General features: G+C 52.9%; 1 protein-coding gene across 1 annotated transcript; it reads left to right on the plus strand.

The window, feature by feature from the left end:
• The first annotated feature begins 5333 nt into the window (after nucleotides 1-5333).
• Nucleotides 5334-14921, plus strand: APLN (apelin). The gene is made up of 3 exons (XM_004437306.3): nucleotides 5334-5785; nucleotides 11490-11661; nucleotides 12352-14921. Exons 1-2 carry the CDS (start codon nucleotides 5719-5721, stop codon nucleotides 11654-11656), a joined length of 234 nt encoding a protein of 77 aa, XP_004437363.1. The 5' UTR covers nucleotides 5334-5718; the 3' UTR covers nucleotides 11657-11661; nucleotides 12352-14921.
• Nucleotides 14922-19509: the final 4588 nt, after the last annotated feature.

Here is a 19509-nt window from a genome sequence, read left to right on the forward strand (position 1 = left end):
CTCCAGAAGGGCAGGGTTGCAGAATGAGGGTCCTGTGCCTAACGATGGCTGTCTTGAGAGCCTTCACAGCCAGCTGGGGCACCTCTTGGCCAGTGAGTGAGAGCTCTCTGCTGGAAGGCACGGAGGGAAAAACAGAAAGCAGGAGTTACTTGGACCTACATCCCAGTCCCGACTTCGCCACCAGCTTTCTGTGTAAACTGGGGCAAGTCACTATTCCTTTCTGGGCCTCAGTTTCTCCATCTGCATAATGAGGGGCTTGGGGCTCTTTCTGTTAGATTTCTCTGATTACTGGCCAGGCTCATCCTTCTCCAGATGTCCCGCCCACCTCCACTTCTTACATTACTCCAGGAAAAACAACCACTGCACAATCGGTGGGGTGGGGCTCACGTCTTTTTGTTGTTTCTGCTAACTGTTGATAGTGACCAATCCAAGAACATGTTGGATAGGTTGTGATCATTTTGCCCAAATAAAAGTATCCAAATAAGGACATTTGATATATATCATAAACCCAGAGTGATTATTACTATGACTATAGAGTTCTTTCCTAAATTCAGTAAACAACTTATTGAGTATTTGCCTTGGGTACCAGCACTGCTGGCAAGAACACAAAGGGAATAAGATATAGTCTTACTATCTCATAGTATTGGTAAGACACGTGCACAAATACCTGTGAGAATATATAACATTTATACAAAGCTTGCCCTACTGGAACCAAGCACTGTACCATGTAGTTTATAGGTATTGATTTATTTAATCCTTCCAATAACCCAGGGAGCTAGGTACTACCCCTTTTTCAGATGAGGAACCTAAGGCTCAGACAGGGCAAATAATTTGCCCAAAGTTACCTACTTAGTGACAGAGCTGCCTTATCTCAGAACCCATGTGCTTAACCACTATGCTTCACTGCTTCCTAATTTGATTCAAGACAGTGTGAGTTAGGTGTTAGAAGTGCAAAGAAATTGATATATGGGCCCAGAGAAGTGAGAAGTTGCTTCTCAAAGCTCAGGGAGGGAAGAGTGTGGGCTGTGAGGTTATGCAGGCCTGGGAAATTACTTAACCTCTGTTTGCCTCAGTTTCTTCATCTGTAAAATGGGGATGCTAAGGAATAGGACTACTTCACAGGTGTGAGGATTAAATGAGTTAGTACATGTAAAGCATTCAGAGCAATGCTTGACACGGGCACATACTCAATAAATATTAGCTATGTCATCATCGTCATCATCATCACCATCTTCTGCGGAGACAGGCAGAGAGGAATGAGCTACAACAGGATTGCCCTCTGAGGCTTCAGTGGCTAGGCCTGAAGGTTGAAAGTTGGGTTGTAAGTTGTCAGAAGAAATCTTTTTTTTTTTTTTTTGCTGGGCAAGTGGCACTCTGAGCTAACCTCTGTTGCCAATCTTCCTCTTCTTTTTTTTCTCCCCAAAGCCTCAGTACATAGTTGTGTATCACTGTAGGTTCTTCTAGTTCTTCTGTGTGAGCCGCCTCCACAGCATGGCTACTGACAGACGAGTGGTGTGGTTCCAGGAGTGGGAACTGAACCTGGGCTGCCGAAGCGGAGCCTATCGAACTTTAAATGCTAGGCCATCAGGGTTGACTCAGGAATCCTTTTTTGAGTTGACTTTGAAGCAAGGTGAGCTGTATGTAAAGCAGCCAAAGGAAAGTCACTCAAGTGTCTCCTTGCTCTAAAGGGTGGAGCTTGATATTACCTTGGGGTAGGACATTGTCTCCCAAAGTCTCCCTTTAAAATGAAGATCATACCTGGGAGGCACAACCTCAAATTACTATCACGCATTAACACCCTGGATCAAGTGCATCCATCAGATCAGCTCCAGCAGAGATTGGTGCTTTTGGGGAATAAGACAGTGAACAGTTTTGATGGCTAAGAAGAAGACAGGTGTTGATGGAGCAGGGCAAAGACAGAGCCTTTCCTTCTTGATCAGTTTCAAGAGGCCAGAGCCCAAAGGTTGGGGCAGGGTGGGGGGACATGTCAGGAAGAGGAGAAAACTGACATTGAATGAGGGACTGCTGTGGGCTGGGGACCGTACTAAGTACTTTACCTGCATTATCTCATTTAATCTCCCAACCATAACAAGGTGGGGACTATTATTATCCTCATTTAACAGCTGAAGAAACTGAGGCTTAGAGAGGTTAAATAACTTTCCCAAGGTCACACAGCTAATGAATGAGATTGAAGGGCAATATTTGAATTCAGTTATTTGAAATTCCAAAAGCTGAGTTTTTTCTACTACACCACACTGCCCACTCAAACCTAGAGGACAGAGAGCTGGACGAGTCAACTGAGCACCATCAACTGGTGGTGATGACATAGGACACTAAACAGAACTGAAGAGCCTATGCACAGCGCTGATGAGGGTGACACGTCACAGGCTGGCTTCACATAGGTCAGCTACCTCATCTCTGTCCCCAACAATACCCTGACTCCTACCTCTGCCCCAGGATTGCCCTGACTTTGAACAGAAACTAAGTCTTGCCCCTCACCACAGGCTGGAGCCCCATGTGCATGGTTTCAGGTACCTCCTCCCCATCCCTGAAGAAACACCTTAAAACATTTAATCTGCTGATATTAACTCAAGAGTATCATCTTCCTGAAAAAAAGACAGCAGAGAGTTATGCCATCAGTTATTTATTTCTTCAACAAGCAGATACTGAGGGCCAACTATGTGCTCGGCACTTTGCTAGGTGCTATCATTCTGGCGACCTTAAAGTCTGGTGGGCGGAGACAGATATGAAAACTGGTCATTTAAATATGATATTGAGATATATGGGAGCCCACAGGGGTTTCAGAGGGAGCAATCAGAGTTGCATTCCTTGATTCATGGGCCTCAGTTCCAGAATGGGTACACCAGTGGTGGACTCTCTCTGCAGGCATGCAGGGCATGGTGTGCAGATACAAAAGTGCTCCTGATGCATATGGCAAGAGCGACTACCACTGAAAAGTACAGCCATAGCTGTTACGAAGAGGGCAAAGTCACCTGGGCAAGAATGGCCTGAGAAAGGAGGAAGATGAGATCTCGGATCTGGGACTGGAAAACTGGATGCAATTTGCTTAAATGGAGAAGGATTAGTTTAAAGCCTGATTTCCCCAAGTGTTCAGCTCTTTAAATCTTGCTTTACATGCGTGCCTTCTATTTACTAAGTGTTGCTTGCCTTGGACACTATTGGTTTGCTTTTGTATTTTATCCCCTTGTGCATTTTGAAGACTAGGTAAGGTGGGAAAAAGGATTATAGAAAAAAGGAAGAATGAATGAGGTGGTCTAGCCCAGCGCTGTCCCATTGAACTTTCTGCAATGGTTGAAAGATTCTATTTGGTGCTGTCCAATACAGTAGCCATTAGACACATGTGGCTACTGAGCAATTGAAATGTGGCCAGTGCGACTGAGGACGCGAATTTTTCACCAATACGGTATTGGAAAGCGCAGCTCTAACCACTTAGCAAATAGCCCATACACACCCTAGGAAAGGTGTGATTAAATATGAATGCTTCCATTAAACCTAGCATTGGGGGGCACTCGTTTGGGGGTGCATGGTCTTGCTCAATCAGGGGTTGGAGCATCACAGCTCCTAAAAGCAACCCTATAAGGGTTTACTCCCCATTTGCACAGTGCCTTCAGGTACATTATCTCATTTAATCCCATAACAACCCTGAAGTGGGGAGGGCGAAGAGGATCTTCCCCATGAGACCCAGTAAATTTAGGTGACAACGGCAAGGCCCTACAGCAGATAAGGGTGGAGACTAGAGGCCAAGTGTTTTTCCTCCTAGTTGGAAGACTCTTTCCAGGGGGTTAGCACAGGGGAAATAGTCTCAAGCTACCAATGCCCGCTGCTCACAGCCTGGGCCTCACGGATGAAGAGAGGTGCTCTGCTTCACGTCTCTGCCTTTTTCTTACAAGGCTAACGGGGCCATAGACTAGTAACTAGAACCCTACTTTATTCCCTTCCCACCACCTTGATTTAGGCAATAGGGATGTTTTTGAAAAGTTCATTTATATGTTCAAAATTATGTACTGAGTGCCAACCATGTCCCAGCCACTGTCTGGGGATACAGCTGTGAACAGAGCAGAGATTCCCTTTCCTGTGGAGCTGACGATTACAGTTGAGGGAGACCAATAATAAATCAATTGTGTATATACTGGATTGTTTTAGCATTTCAAAAATATTTTAAATATATCATGGTCTCTCACATCTTTTATGGCACACATACACACTATCCAACGTATTTTTTGTATAAATCTGGACTTGCACTTCAAGCAAACTGCCTGGTTGGCTGATATGTGGCAACACCTTTCGATTTAGTCTTTTAACATGTGTTGAGTGCCACCTATGTGCAGAGTCCAATACTGGGGACTTTGGAGAGATGCAGAAGAATGAAAAGACAAGGTTCTATCTTAGGGGGTTCCCAGTCCGGTGAAAGAGGCAGTCTCTTCCCTTGGGAGCTCCAGGCTGTAGGAGCTGACAGTCTAGTCTGGGGAGGCAAACCCTTACAGTACTGGGAGGGACCCACTTACAAAGGGGAATCCCAAGTACATGCAAAATGAATCCAGCCTAGACTGTTTGGAGGGGGGGTAAATGACCCCACTCTCACCTTAATGAGGAACAAGAAAGGGGACTCCGTGGAAGCTGTTGCATGTCCCACAGCCAGGAGAAACTCATGGGAAGCCCCTCCTGGATTACTGTTATCCTGGGAAGTCTTCTGGATAGGATGGGATTGAGGTGCTGCTGCAACAATGAAGAATTCAGGGGCAGGATGGGGTGGGGTGGGGCATTCCAGGTAGAGGGTTCCTCCTGGGGGCGCTGGGCAATTAAGCGGTCTTGGGCACAAGCCTAGGCAGTCACCTCCAATACAAACCCAGCTGAAGATGCAGAGGAGAGAAGAGGGCCAGTGTGTGGGGGTCTTGGCCAAGCCCTTGCTGCTGCGGAGCGAGTCAGAGGTGAACGGGGTGAGTCGGGGCAGCGTGTGCCGGGTCCTTCCTGGAGCGCCCATGTTCCTTGACAGCTGCTAGGGAAGCGAGGTGAGAAAGGGTTAAGTGTGCCCCTCCACAGCCCCAAATGCTTCCTGTGTTTGAAATCCTTCAGGTCTCCAAAACTCTCTGGCCCCCAGCCAGGCAGGCATTGTCCGGGGGGAGCGGTTGTGGGTTGTCGAAGCGGCCGTGCAGCCTTTGTTGTGGGGCCACCTTGAGGCTCCCTCTCGCGCCCTGGCTGGGGCTGCAGTGTGCGTGCCGGGAGGGGGGCGGTGCGGGAGGCTCGCACCCTCTCCCTCTTCCTGGCCCACCCCCAGCCCTTTCGATGACCACATGACCAAGTGGGCTCGCGGCCAAGCCACAAGCTACAAAATGCAGCCCCCGGAGTGAGTGGGGAGCATTCTCGCTGGCAGCCTGGGCCACGGGCAGTTGGAGCCGAGGCAGAGCAGCCAGCCGCTTGGAAAGAGCTCGGCGCCGCCCCCGGAGCCGCAGAGGCCAGCTTGGCGGCGCTGCCCCGCGGCAGGAGACCGAGTCTGCACGAGAGAGGAGGCGGCGAGCCCGCGCGGCAGCCGGCCAGCCTGCAGCGCGGCTCGGGCGCGCACCCTCTCGCGGCCCGGGAGCCACGCGAGCTCCGCGCCCGCACGCACCAGCCGCGGCTCGCCCCTTTCTTTGCCTCTGGGCGCCCGGCCTCTCTGCCCTCCCACCCCCTGGCCAGGGCCGCGGCGGCCCGAGGAGCAGCATGAATCTGCGGCTCTGCGTGCAGGCACTCCTGCTGCTCTGGCTCTCCCTGACCGCGGTGTGTGGAGGTGAGTGCGCGCCCTCCCGCCCTCGCCGCTTTGCTGGGCTGCAGCCGACGCGCTCCCGCCCCTCCGCCCCCGCTCGCGCTCTCTCCGCCTCCCCGGAGCCGGGCGCGAGCCGTGCAGGAGCAGCCACGCGCCGACCGCGCGGGGTCGCCGACTGACAGCGCGCCCCGGGCCACAGACCGGCCGGCCGCGGGGACCGCTTCCTCCGGGGGCTGGGCTCTGCCCCGAGCATTACCCGCCTGGCTGCTTGTCCCTCCTGTCCGCCCCTCGCAGTCCGAGCTCAGGGCCGCAGGCGTGTGGCGCGTGTCCCGCGCCCCGCACCCCATGTGGTGGAGGGTACGTGTGGGGGAACATGTCCCGCTCCCCATGGATCAGTGGAGGGAGCTGACCTGAGCTCGGTGGGCTGAGCTCCCTCCCGCATTGAAGGTTTTCTGGCCCCTGGAGGTTAGGGGCTGCCGGCTGGTCCAGGGGCGCGGGCCACTGGGGATGATGTGCCAAGATGCAGACGTGACACTTGTTGCATAGGCAAGAGCGCGCGGCGGAGGCGGCGGCGTGGAGCCCAGCTGTTGCTCCTTTCAGCCTGCATGTGAGCAGAGGCAGCCTCCCCCAGGCCAAGCAGGGTAGGGCCGGGCCAGGCTGGTCTTCTGCCTTGCCCCGAGGGCCTGTCTGGTCTGCTCGCCTGCTCCTGCACAGCAGGCCCTCCCCGCAGCTTCCATGCCACCCCGGGGACGTGGTTCTTCGGATATCCTGGCTCCGGCCTCTCCTCTGCCCCAGGCATAGGCATGCTACACCTTAGTCCCCCTATCTCCAGGCACCAAACCAGGAAACACAGGGCATGGCCTGACACCTCCATGCAGCTCATGGAGGGGGAGTCCTTTTGCCCCCACCTGCACCACACCCCCCACCTGGCATACTTGGCACTGGTGCTCCCTTGCCCTCCCCAAGCCTGGTCTCCACCCATGCCCCGGCAGCCCCAGCCCGGGCTGCCTCTCCTCGGTGTGTCAGTGTCTCCTGGGGCTGCCAGCTCCCACCTCCAGCTGCCACAGTCCTGTGGTCTGGCTGTCACTGCTGCCTGCCTGGCACCACAGAAGGGGAAGGCCAAGACCAGGTGAACTAATGCCAGTGCCAGAGCTGGAGTCATAGGGAGGTGGGAGCAGAGGGAAGGAGACGGCAGAGCAGCAAGTTTCCTAGAGGAATGGCACAGGGCCCTGCTTGGTTCCAGACCCTCCAGAGCAGGAGGACGGCCTGCAGCCCAGGAGCCTTGGAGGGGCTGGCAGGCTCCACCTCTCTCTCTTTGCAGGCTGCCTCCTTTCTCTGCCCTTGCCTTTTGGCACTGCCTTGGCCCTGGGAGCACTGCCTGGCTTCTCAGGGAGGTGAATTGGTTGAGTCTGGCACCACCTGCCTTCAGCTAGCTGTCCAGAGGCCTCCCTCTTCACGGCCTAAGTGCCCGGTCAGCCACCTCCCTGCTAAGAAGGGAACAGACTTTTTCCTCAGAAACTCCTGTCAGTCAGGCAATGGCGGGAAGAGAGCAAAAGATATGAATGAGGACACCACATGGGCCTGCCCTCCAGGAGCCTACCATAAAGTGCAGTTGGCAAGACAAGATGCCCACGAGACATCACCACTGGCAGATAGTCCAGGGTGGCGCCTTCAGGGAAGAAAGAGTGGGTGCAGAGAGGGCATCCCAGAGGAAGCTGGGGCTTCCTGATCAGCACACTTGGTGCTTCCCCAGAGGTTATGGGGAGACCCTTGGCTAACAGAACACCACTCAAACCCTTTCCGAGTCCAGCTGTTGGGGCAGTATTGGTAGAGAGGAGAGCTGGTTTCAAGGGGAGGGAACGCTGCGTATGGCCCAGACTCCACCACTTCTTGCTTTAATTCACGCTTCTTCAGTAGGCCATCTATCTTCACACCTTGATTTGAGTAAATTCATCGCCTTCACATTTTGCTTAAGGCTAGCGTTGGAAACCTCCAAGGCTCCCTCTGCCTTCTCCACCCCATGACCTCTCCTGGAGCCGAGGAGGGGCACCTCCATGCAGGTGGCCACCAGCCGAGGGTCCAGGTATACGTGTCCTGCTCCTCCTGCCTCCCATCCTGGGTCAGAAACAAGGACCCCAGGACCACCTTGCCCTCGGCCCAGACTTGCATGTCCTCCCCAGCCAGAGTCCCCAAAGTCTCAGGTCGGAAAACCATGCTGCCTCCTCAACACACTCTGTCCTGACTTGGAATGTGCCCCCCTCCAACACACGCATACTCCTCCACTGCCTCCTGCCCTGACATACACTTTGCTCTTCTGAGTCTGAGAGCTGCTGGGCCAGGGCCAAGTGTCCCTTGGTCTTTGTCTGAGCACTTCTCTTTTTCACCTTGTCCTCCTCCCCAGCCCCAGCTCGAAGCCTGCAGTCACAGTGACAGTGTGAGGACAGCCTACTGTAACTCTCCTGCTTAGGGCGAGGGCATCCGCTCTCCATCCCCAATCCCTAAGCGCTAAGCACCCACGTAACCTGAGTCAGGTCTCTCAGTGGGGAAGGACTCATGCAAGTGAACTGAAGGGCCAGGCTGCAAAGCTGGCACAGGAAGAGAGCTCAGGGCACCGGGGTGGGGGGCTGGGTAGACAAAGGAAGGATGCCTCATCCTGGAGACATATGCCAGACCCCGGAGCAAGGGAGGGGACATAGCCACCCCACCAGAGCACTCGTGTGGACTTTTAAAGCAATCACAAGATAGGCTGGACGGCGAGAGGAGAAACAGGTGCGTCATTCCTGGTGAGGCTGGCGCATTCCTAAAAAGTCACATACCTCTTTGTGCATTGGCAGGGTTGGAGTTCAGGTTGCATGAAAATCAGACCCTATTCTCCTCCTGACTGCCGTGTGGGGATGCTGTAACTTCATTGCTGATGGTGCTTCGGAGAGCAATGGCTCTGGCCCCTCTAGGCTTGAGATTCTTTGGGGGATTGCCCCAGCCTCCCTTTAAGTAACAAATGAGTTGGAAGAAAATATTTAAGTTCACTGCGATGGCCCCCATTTCTACAGGGGCATTCTTTTGTACAGCCAGGACCTCTGCAGTGATGAGAATCAACAGCCTCTGATTTGTCCCTTTGGACAGGATAAAGCCAGGGTTTCAGGTGTCAGCTTATCGTAGGGTGAGCCAGACTCAGAATCAAAAATAGGAAACAGGTGGGTGATGGGATCAGCGTGCGGGAGGAGCTGCAGACTTCCGGCTACGAGGAGGACAGTGAGCCCCCAACTCAATGGGATGTAAGATGCCAGAGCTTCTGGAGGCTGCTCTCCAGCTGGCTGAGCGCTCAGTCAGCTCAGGGTAGTTCTTCTCTGCAAACTTAGAGTCTAGACGGCTCCCTGGCCAGAGTTTGAGCCACCGTTCCTGTTCCCCGTCCTGGCTGTTGGCCTCCCCTACTTAGGGCCCTCCACCCCCAGCCCTCCCTCCCTAACTGCCACCAACACTCACAGTCCTGGGTGCTGAGCATTTGGAGATGATGCCCTCCCTGTCCAGGCATCATGCCTCTTGTCTCCATGCCTGCTGTACCCCTGGGGCTGTAGTCTGTGCCATTGTCCCTCCCCCAGTAGTCGAGGGCATGGCCGTCAGAACCAAGGCCTCACATTTTCAAGGCCCCTAGGGACCTTCCCTGTGCCTGGCCACACCCTAAGCACAGTCCTTCCCACCCCAACTGTTTCTCTGGGACTGACTCCTCATCAGCATCATTCCTGCCCCCCTCAGTGGGCAGGGACAGCCTTGAGGGGACCCCAGAACACAGGGAAGAAGCGGAAGCAGCTGGGGTGGGGGACTTAGTGAAGGGCCTTCCCTCCTCTCTCACCCCAGCCCAGCCCCTTTGCAGATGGCATCAAGAGGGTAGCTCTATGACAGGTGGAAGTGGCCTCCTGCTTCCATCCGTACCTACTGCCCCAAAGTGCAAATATAATTTTGTTTTAGTCTCATTAGGCGATGGGTTTAGGGGAGGAGCTGACACATGAACCCACCCTGACCAGAAGCACGGAAGGGTGGCTAGTAAACAGTGGGATCCTAGGGAGCCTGTGACTTTTCTCAGAGAGGGAGGTTGGAGTGTTACAGAGTGTGCGTGTGTGTCTGGGCTAGAGTGCGTGCAGAGAGCAGCAGGCCCCGGGAGCCTGGGCAGGGAGGGTCCTAAGGGCAAACCTCGCCTACTTTTGGCCCAAGAGGAAGATAAACGCCTGGAAATTGTGTGCAAATGGAGGAGGAATCACAAGAGCCAAGGAATGAACCAGAGTATGGGGATGCTGGAGGCAGGGAGGAGGGAAGGGGGAGCCGCCAGGGGCATGTTTAGGGGGGCTAGCAGCCAATGGGTGGTTCTGTGGAAACTGTGAGCTGGTGATGGGGATTCCTGGATGGATGGAAATGTGGTTTGAAGGACAGGGATATAGCTGAAGGCAAATCTGATGTAGGGGAAAGAGACTTGGATTCGTGACCACTGGCCTCGGAAGCCGTATTTCTGCAGGCCAGCCCCAGACTGGGCATCGCATAAGCACCCTGCCAGTCCACCTCGTGCCCAGTGCCATCTCACCTCCCCGCTCTGCCTGCCTCCGGCAGCTGGGCTTGTCTCTGGAGTGCAGCTCGCCTTCCCTGGCTGGGCTACAGCCTCCATGACAGCTGGCCCATGTGCCTTCTCCGTCATCACACCCGAGAACACCCAGCACCACTTGGATTCCATTGTCAGGGCTTTGTCTGGCATCAGGAGGTTTCTACTCTAAGCCAGATGTGGACAGATATAGAAAGCCCCCCAGCCCCCGGAGCAGAAGAGAAGCCAGCTGGGTTTGGAATGGAAGGAATTTGCATCAGACACAGGATGGGGTGTGATCTGGGCATGAAGGGAGGTAGAGAATCCAGTGAGGAGGTGCCCACTGCAGCAGCCTGCCCCCTCCTCATGCACAGACTTGCTGCTTCAGGTGACCCTTCACTCATGTCTTCACTCATTCATTCATGCAATATTTATTGGCTCTAAATCTGGGCAGAGGCTGAATAGAACCCAGCATAAGGCACACCGAGTCAGAGACCCCCCAATTCCCCGTCAAACCCCCAGCCACACCCCCAGGGAGGCCACAGGAGCAAGTGAGCCCCGGAGATGCCTAAACACTGAGGTGCCCAGGGGTGAGATGTGAGATCTCTAGTGCCAAAAAGTGGGTTACCTGCCAATGGAAGGAAGTAGGAGTGCAATGACATGATGTTCTGGATTGGCTGAAAATCCCTCAGCAAAGAAAGAAAGAGATCACTAAGCATGTGTGACTCCATGTGGATAACTGTTGAGTCTGGGTCATGGGTCTGTAGGGGGATGGGTTCATTACATTATAATGTTGTATGTTTGAAATGTTTTAAGGGTATTGGTTGCAAGGGTGCAGTGGGGGAGTCATTGCCAGCTGTGCCCCAGCCAAGGACAGGAATAATGCCCCAAACTGTGCCCCCCAATGATGTTATAAACAGAGAACATGTGTGTGCCTGTCAGAAACCCGATAGAACTGTGAAGATGTGAGTAGTGGGTTCCGTTTGCCCCAGGACAGTGTAAAAATTGCAAATTGTTCATTAGGATGGAAGATAAAAACTAAGAGAAGCTATGAGGAGCGCCACCGCATGGAGCGATTGCCCCCTACCATGGGCCTGTCGTCTGTGGCCCCCTGCCCGTTTGCATCAGCCTTCCTGATGACAGGCTTTCTCCTTCCTGCAGGGCCCCTGCTGCAGCCTCCTGACGGGAAGGGGCTGGAGGAAGGCAATGTCCACTACCTGGTGCAGCCCAGAGGGTCGAGGAACGGACCAGGGCCCTGGCAAGGAGGTCGGAGGAAATTCCGCCGCCAGCGCCCGCGCCTCTCGCATAAGGGCCCCATGCCTTTCTGAAGCAGGTACCTGAGCCTCTGGTCAGTGGCTGGCACTGATGGGATTGGGGGGGAACCGCCTGGGGGCTGGGTGACCCTGCTGCTTATTGCTGGCCAGACACCTGCATGAAGCAGCCCTGCCACCACACAACATACGGGCTTACAGAGCACCCGTCTAGCTCCTTCATTTTACAGACGAGGAGACAGAGGCCCAGAGAGGGGCTTGACAATTGGGGCCAGTCTCCTGACTCCCCAGGAGTTGGGTGCTGGCTCCCCTCCACCCTGCTGCCTGGGGTGGTGCAAGCTGGCCCAGTTGGAGAGTTCTAGAAGTCCTGGAGGGCCTTGATGAGCTGGGGAGGGGTTCCCCAGGGTATGCCTACAGGTGTGCAGTATGGATCTTCACCAGAGATGGAGAGGGAGGCAGAGAGCTTTGGGGGGTAGCAGGCTGAGAGCAGGAAAAGAGTTGCCCAGAGCTGTGGGAAGGAGAGAAAAATCAAAGGTGGCAGCAGAGAGAGCAAGGCCTAAGCCTGCCCCTGACGGCCGGCCTGCTGTCCCCCCCCCTGTAGCCAGGACGGGGTGGCACCCACTCAGGGGCCTTGGGCTTTAGGTTCAGGGTCGTGGGGAGAGGGGAATGAAGTATCTCCTTTCCTGTCCCTGGTGGTTCCTTTGACCTAAGACATGTCACTGACTTCTCTCTGGTCATTTTTGTCTCTTTAGGACTGGAGGGGCCCCCAAGTGCTCACCCCCTGCGACTCTCTACTCCGTAGATTGGTCTGCTTCTCTGGAGCCCTCACATCCATTTGCCGCTCATCTTGTACCTGTCCTAGCTGCTGATGGTCCCGGCTCTTCTCACCCACCAGCTGCCCTGAATGGGGTGGTCCTGCCCCTAGTTTGGATGATTCCCTTTCTCTCACAAGGATCCGTTCATCCCTTCTTCCCAGCCCTGCCCCAGACTGACTTTGGAGACCCTGCACTGGAAGGCTGTCCTTCTTCTCCCCGGCACATCCCCCCTCCCCGGCCCCAGTCCCCACCTCTCGCATCTAACACGTAACCCCTCACTCAGCCCTTCCTTCCTCAGGTGCCCTGGGAGCCAGGTGGAACCTCCTTTCTTCAATGGGCTCCAGAAGATCCCATGTTTTTGTGTCACTTGGACCCTTCACCCAGCCTCGAGCAGGGAATAGAGAGATGAGCAATGAGAGCCTCTGGTCAGAGGGGCTGGGGCATGGGGATGCAGATAGAGTGCTTTCGGGGACATTGGAATGGGGGATTGGTGCTCTGGCAAAAGGTGAAGCATTGGAGAAGAGGAGGAACAGCTGCTGTGGCCTCTTCCTCATGCCCATGTTTGTCTGGGTTAGGGAAGAGGTGAAAGAGAGGGGCGATGAAGTACTCTGTCACTTCTTTCACCTTATTGTGTCCTCTGACACCCCCCCACACACACACGCTCCCACCCCAGCTAGTTCAAATTCCACCTCTGGAGGAGAGGATGCTGGGCCTGAGATGGCGCTATACCCTCCCAGGAGCCAAAGCCAAGCAGGACTGCTTTTGCCAAGAATTAACAGAATATCAAAGCCAAAAGGAACCTTGGAGATCTCTTAGCTCCGCCTCCTTATGCAAATTCCTATAAAAACAAGGCTGGAGACAGATAGTGACCTGCTGAGGGTCACTGCGGAGCCAGAATGAGGACCCAGGTCTCCCGACTCTCCCTTGATGATGTCCTCTTCCCTCTTGATGATGTCTTTTCAAAACCCATTAAGTGCCTTTTCCGGGGATGGGGCTGAGTGTGGCTGGCAAGGAGAGGCAAGCCTGCTGTGAACTGCCCCATGGTGTTGTGGGGACGGAGCTGCTCCCGCCTCCCTGGCCTGCCCCTGCTAGTCCATTCCCCAACCTGGGCTGAAAAGCTCCACGCCTGGCCAGCTGCCCCAGTCCTGCAGCTCTCCCAGACCCCGGGCATCTTCACAGGGCCAGCTCGGGCACTGAGACTACCGTTGCGACCCCAACACTGGTTTTCAGGAGCCAGGAGGCGACGATAACCAGCTGGACTCAATAGCCTTCCCTTCACGTTGACTGGACCTTCTTTCCCTTTGCAGGGAGAAGAAGAAGGAAGGGAGGAAGGAAGGGCGGAAGTGTAGGTCTGAGCAGCCTTTTTTCTCAGAGGCCTCCCGGGAGGGGGAAAAGAGAAGACAAGAGCCTGATATATGGGGGCAGGGGGAGTCAGGGCCCCCCGAGTCCTACAGTCACCCCGAGGTTTGCCTATCTGCCTCTCCCCGTTACCTCCGCTGCTGCTAATGCTACTGCTGCTGCTGCTGCTGCTGCTGCTGCTTCAAGGCCTGCTCTGGGGAGCCAGGCTGGGCACCTGCCTCCCCCACACCCCTCAGGCTCGGAGTGGGGGATGGTCAGTGTCCAGAAAGCCTCTTCTGCCACTGATGCCCCCACCAGGGACTGGGCCTTTCCCCACCCCCCCTGCTCTCTGCATCTCCCGCCTCATCAGCTGCCCAGCCCCACAGGGAAGGGGGGAAATGGGGGATGGCTGGGAAAGTCAGGAGACACAGGGCAGAGGAGGACAGTGGGAGGCTGGGGGCTGTCTTATTTAAAGTGGTTGTGTATGATTCTTATACTAATTTATATAAAGATATGAAGGCCCTTTCCATTAAGAAATTGTCCCCATCCCATAATTGTGTTCACTGTGTTTGTAAAGATTGTTTTGTGTAAATATGTCTTTATAATAAAGAGCTAAAAGCTGACAACTCGCCCTTACTCATGGAGGTCAGTTTTAGGAGGGGTGTCCCTGTCCCCCGAAGTCCATGGTTGTCCCCATGCCCACATGTTGCACGTGCGGGGAGGTAATTGCCTGCATTCCAAATCAGTTCCGGGTCAAATGGCCTCAAACCAATTTGCCACAAACTCACAAAAGGAATCTCCGTGCTTAATGACTGGTTCACATAACATTCAGTCCACTTTTAAGGGTTTGGGCATCTGAGTGCCTTTTTTTTTTTTTTTTGCAGTGTCATTTAAAGAATTTTTAAAAAGCAGTTTAAGAACATTTTGACTAAAGATATGATTTCTACTAAAAATTGTTTTGTATCCTTGGTGGGTGTCGTCTTCTATTTTTATCTACTTTTGAACACTTTCGGGACTTTTTAGCCAGTTTGCCTTTCTTGAAAAATGTTATGTTTCCTGCAATAAATACATTTGGTAATGACTTTGTATGTACCATTTTATGTTTCATGAAGTAGAGTTGCTTGATGAATGAGATAGCCTGAAAAATAAAATGGAAGGAGTTCGATGCATTTCTGCCCCATCTGTCTCACTTCTTCACGCTAGTCATCAAATTGCCAATATCTTGCAGAACAGAAAGGAACATTGGGTACATGCTAATTTGGTTAATCAACTCATTAGGTGCACACAGGCGTACACAATGCAGAGGAAAACCCAGCGAGGAGGAAACAGGAATGATCTAAAAGGTGCATTCGATAAATCTCATGGGAAGTTCCACAGATTTGACAAGTATTTAGTGCTAGAAATATATAATTTTAAAAAACAGTCTTCAGACAAACTTGCTAAGAAGTCATAAAAATGTTCAATAGGAGATAAAATAGAAAGAGCCACCCACAAGCGAACAAAACAATCTCATCATTGACAAAATACTGCAGATTGTGACATAGTGATTTAAAAATGCAGCGTTGTATTGGGAGCGTCTCTTAGGAAAATTGATACAAAATGCCTTCTTTCAAAATTACTACTTTGACTTTTAGGCAAACTGGTCGTCAGAGGAACTGGTTTAGGAAAGAGGTTTTGGGTGGGCTGGCTTGATGCTGATTGGTCTGTTAGCTCCCTAATCACCCCCAAAGCTCGGATTTCACATGAAACCAAGGAGAAAGAAGTGGTGGCAGAGCAGGACAACTTAATACTGACCCATGAGTCTGTAGCCCTTTAACAGTTAACAGAGCTCTTTAAAAAAAATGCCGACTCATTTTATCGTCCTAACAACTGGGTGACACAAACCACCATCTCCATTTTACAAATGAGAAAACAGGCTCAGAGCGGTGAAGTGACTTGCCCAAAGGCTCACAGTCAATAAGTGAGTCTAGAATCCAGACTTCGAACACTAGAATGCCAACTCTATGGTACTATGGAAGGTCCCCTAATTAGAGAATACTTAAGTACAAAATGTGTTTTGTATTCTTAATAAGCCCAATAGAAATAGGTGGCATGGTGTGGACTGGTGGGATCAGAGAAAGGCTACCGGAGGCTGACCAACTAACACTGGCCCCAGAAGGCCCAATTGCATTTGGGTAAGTTGGTGGGAGGACAGTGGGCAGTGGAGGTGGGGACAAGGAAAGGGGAGCAGTAACCAGGGTCCTCCAGGCACATGTAGTCAACCTGATGCTGGTGGGCGGCTGCAAGTCTGACCTCCTTGGGGCAGGGGAGGAGGAAAAGGAGAGCTGGTGGCCTTCTGTGAAGATAATTAGACAGCAAACCAAAAGAAGGCGGGACATATGGGTTTCCACACTTTGGCGATATCTTGACCAGATAAATACAATAGAATCGGAGTAGGGGGTTGTTTTTGAAAATGCAGAGGCAAAAAAGAAAAAGGAGTTCACTTGACTGTTTCTGGACCGTAAGTCTTGGACTAAGAGGTTGAAGGATTTTTCAGAGAGCCTGGAAAACAACAGTGCTTCCAATCCATTCAAATCGGTCTGGAAATTAGGCAGCCTCTGAAATGACAGAGATTAGGGAGGCAAACAGACTCAGACCACACACGGCTTTTCAGGCCCCCAGGTGTGGTGTAAAATGAGCCATAGCTGCTTTGAAGCCTAACATTTCAGACTCTACCACAAAACCTGGCTGACTTGGGACCCCAATCCGGGCTGGGCTCTGACACCACCGAGAGAACTATGGGGCCTGAGACATTCTGAGGTGTTTATATAATTGTAATTTTCAGGCCTAGATGTTATTCAACTGAAATTTATCAATCCAAAGTTTCTGACTAGGGTGAGCCTGTGCCAACTAACTGCCAGGGGACTGACAGAGAAGACTTACTACCTTCTGCTCCTGGCCCTAGAAGGAGCCACTGACTCAGCCAGCATTTCTCTGGAAACCCCAAAATGGAAGGTCTCTCCACAGCTCCTTTGAAAAACCAGTTTTCCCTACATACTGGCCAGTGCTCAGAGAGGAACTCTCCTGGCTTCTGCCTTGGACTTCAGCCAAAGGCCGGAGTCGCATCCAGGACATTTCCTTGAATGTTTCAAGCCAGGGGTCAACAAACTTTTTCTGTAAAGGGCCAGATAGTATTTTTAACTTTGCAGGCCATAAGGTATCTGTCCCAACTACTCAAGTCAGCCATTGCCGCGCAAAAGCAGCCATAGACTAAATGTAAGTGAACGAGTGTGGCTGTGTTCCAACAAAACTTTATTCATAAAAATAGGTGGTGGGCCACATTTTGCTGAACTCTCTCTCACATGAAGTATCAGCAAGGCCTTCAACTCAGCCCTTGAACCCTTGCCTGGGGCCCGAGGGGTAGACTTACATTCTGCAGTAAGGTCTAGAATTAAGGGGATTTAATAAACTGGTTATGAGTTGGCCTCTGTGTGATGCTATCTGATAATAATCATACTAACAAACGGCTCTCAGTGGAAGGGGAAGTCTGGAGTCAGATCAGGGTTCAAATCCTGGTGCTGCAGTTTACTTATCTATGAGACCTGAAGGCCAGCATCTTGATCTCAAGGAGCCCCGTTACCGCATCCGGCAGTATTCTCTGCCTACTTTTCAGCGCGCTGCTCAGGACTGAATGAGATGATGCGGGTGAAGTGTTGAGTACAGTGCCCGGCCCATGGTATGAGCTCATTTAGTGGGAGCTAATATCTCCGCTAAGCCTCACTCTAACCCTGAGAGCTGGACAGGGCAGCCATCATTATCCCCAATTTATAGATGCGGAAACAGGCTCAGCGAGGTCAAGTCGCTTGTACAAATTCACAGAGCCACTATTTGGCAAGTCAAGCCTCAAACTTGTCCTCAGCTTGTCAGTTGCCATGCTCCCGCTAGGGGTCCGCTTCCCCAACCTGAGTGTGCCTTGGCCACTGGAAACTTGAAGTATCCTAGACAACCCGTAGGGCCTCACCAGGGACAGATCGGGTCCTCAGCAGTCTCCCCTGTGGCAGTATTAGCTTGGGCAGCACCTGGGCTGGGATTGCGATGCCAAGCACTTGCTCCAGGAAACCCATCAGGCTCTTGGGGTCCTTTCTACACAAGGCCAGGGGCCCAGAAACCTGAGTGCCAGTCCTGAATCTGCTTCTGCCCAGGGCTTGCTGGGAAGCTTGGCAAAGTCTCTCCTTGGCACTTTCTGGGCCTTAGCCTCCTCACCTGCCCAGACCACTTTGAAGGGGTGGGTGGATGTGAAGCATCTGCTGGTGAATGAGGCTTTGTGGGGGTCCCAGCAAACAGTGAGGATGCTTCAGGCCACCCTTCAGAGGGAATCAGTGCTCTGGGAGAAGAAACCGGCATATGGCAGGAAACGGGAACCTTGGCCAGTAAGGAAGGCCACCGCTGGGTTATGTGGGTCTGCACAAGCTTCCTTCGGCCCCGGAGGCTGCCCAAACCTCCACTGTGTACTTCCCCCATCGTGCAAACCAAATGCTTTCTGATCTTCCCTGGGTGTAAAAGAATTAGCAGGCTGTAGCCGAGGCAGCCTAGTGGCCTGAAACCAGAGGTTTGGCACTCTGGATCCTAACCCCAACGGGGCCTGTAACTGGCTGTGTGCTCCTAGGCAGGTCAGTTCGTCTTTTGGAGGTCCCAATCCCCCCTTATCTATTTTCATAGGACAACAATCTCTGCTCTCCCTACCTCAGACATAGAATCCTAGAAGTGCAGAGCTGGCAGGCAACTGAGAGGTCATTCGGGCCCCCAAATCCCTTCATTTTTAGAAGAAGAACGTGGGACTCAGACAGGGAAAGTGACCCACTTAAAGGGACATAGCTAGATGATACTAGCAAACAAGTAGGGAGCACTTCCTCTGTGCGGAGCATTGTTGGCACGTCACCTGTCCTGACTTATTTAGTGCCCATCACAACCCTATTTTGTAGCTGAGGAAACTGAGGCACAGAGAGGCTAAGTTCCTCGGAGGATCTTCCGTGGTACATGAAAATGAAACAAGAGGACTACAGTGACATTGCTTTAAAGGAAGGCGAAGGCACTGTTGAAATGCCAAGCATTCAGTCAAGGGCTGCCGTCACCTGTCACCTCTCGGCTGTGGGGAGGGCTTCACTCTGGTGCCCTCAGTCCCAGGGCAGCAGAAGTGCTTGTGTCTGAGGGACCGTGGGAGGCCTGGCTGGCCAGGAAGAAGAAGACCATCTTTCCAGCTAGGTAGGGATATCTCTGCCTCCCTCCCCAGCAAGTGTGGGGATAGGGGCAGGTGACCCCGGCATAGTTAGGAGGTTTCATGCCCCTGTCTCTAGGCTCCCAAACTTTCTCACAGCCTAGAGTTCTCTCACCTCCTTAGGGAACTCCCAACTCTTCAGGTGTGAGGGGTGTGGAAAGATAAGGGAAGATAAACAAAGCAGGGAGGGGAGAGACCACACAGGGATGGAGGAGGGTAGAGGAGAGGTCTCAGGTGGGAGGGCTCCCCACTCTGCCCCTTCCATCTCTATCACCTCAGAGATCTCTGATGCTGTTTTTCCCAAGACTTCCAATCTGATTGCCCGCCTCCGCCACCCCAAGGTGACCCTGGGCTGCCTCCCAGCTCAGCTCCACAGCCCTCTCCGCCTCCATCTCTGTTCCCAAATTGCCTATCAAGTTTCAGGTCCCATGCCTTCTGCAAGTTTCAGAAGTAGCTCCACCTCCCCTCAACTTAGTGCTAACATTTTCAGAGCCCAAGCGTTA

The sequence above is a fragment of the Ceratotherium simum genome, chromosome X, assembly GCF_057802395.1.
Source record: "Ceratotherium simum simum isolate JZ-2026a chromosome X, ASM5780239v1, whole genome shotgun sequence".
Taxonomy (NCBI): Eukaryota; Metazoa; Chordata; class Mammalia; order Perissodactyla; family Rhinocerotidae; genus Ceratotherium; species Ceratotherium simum.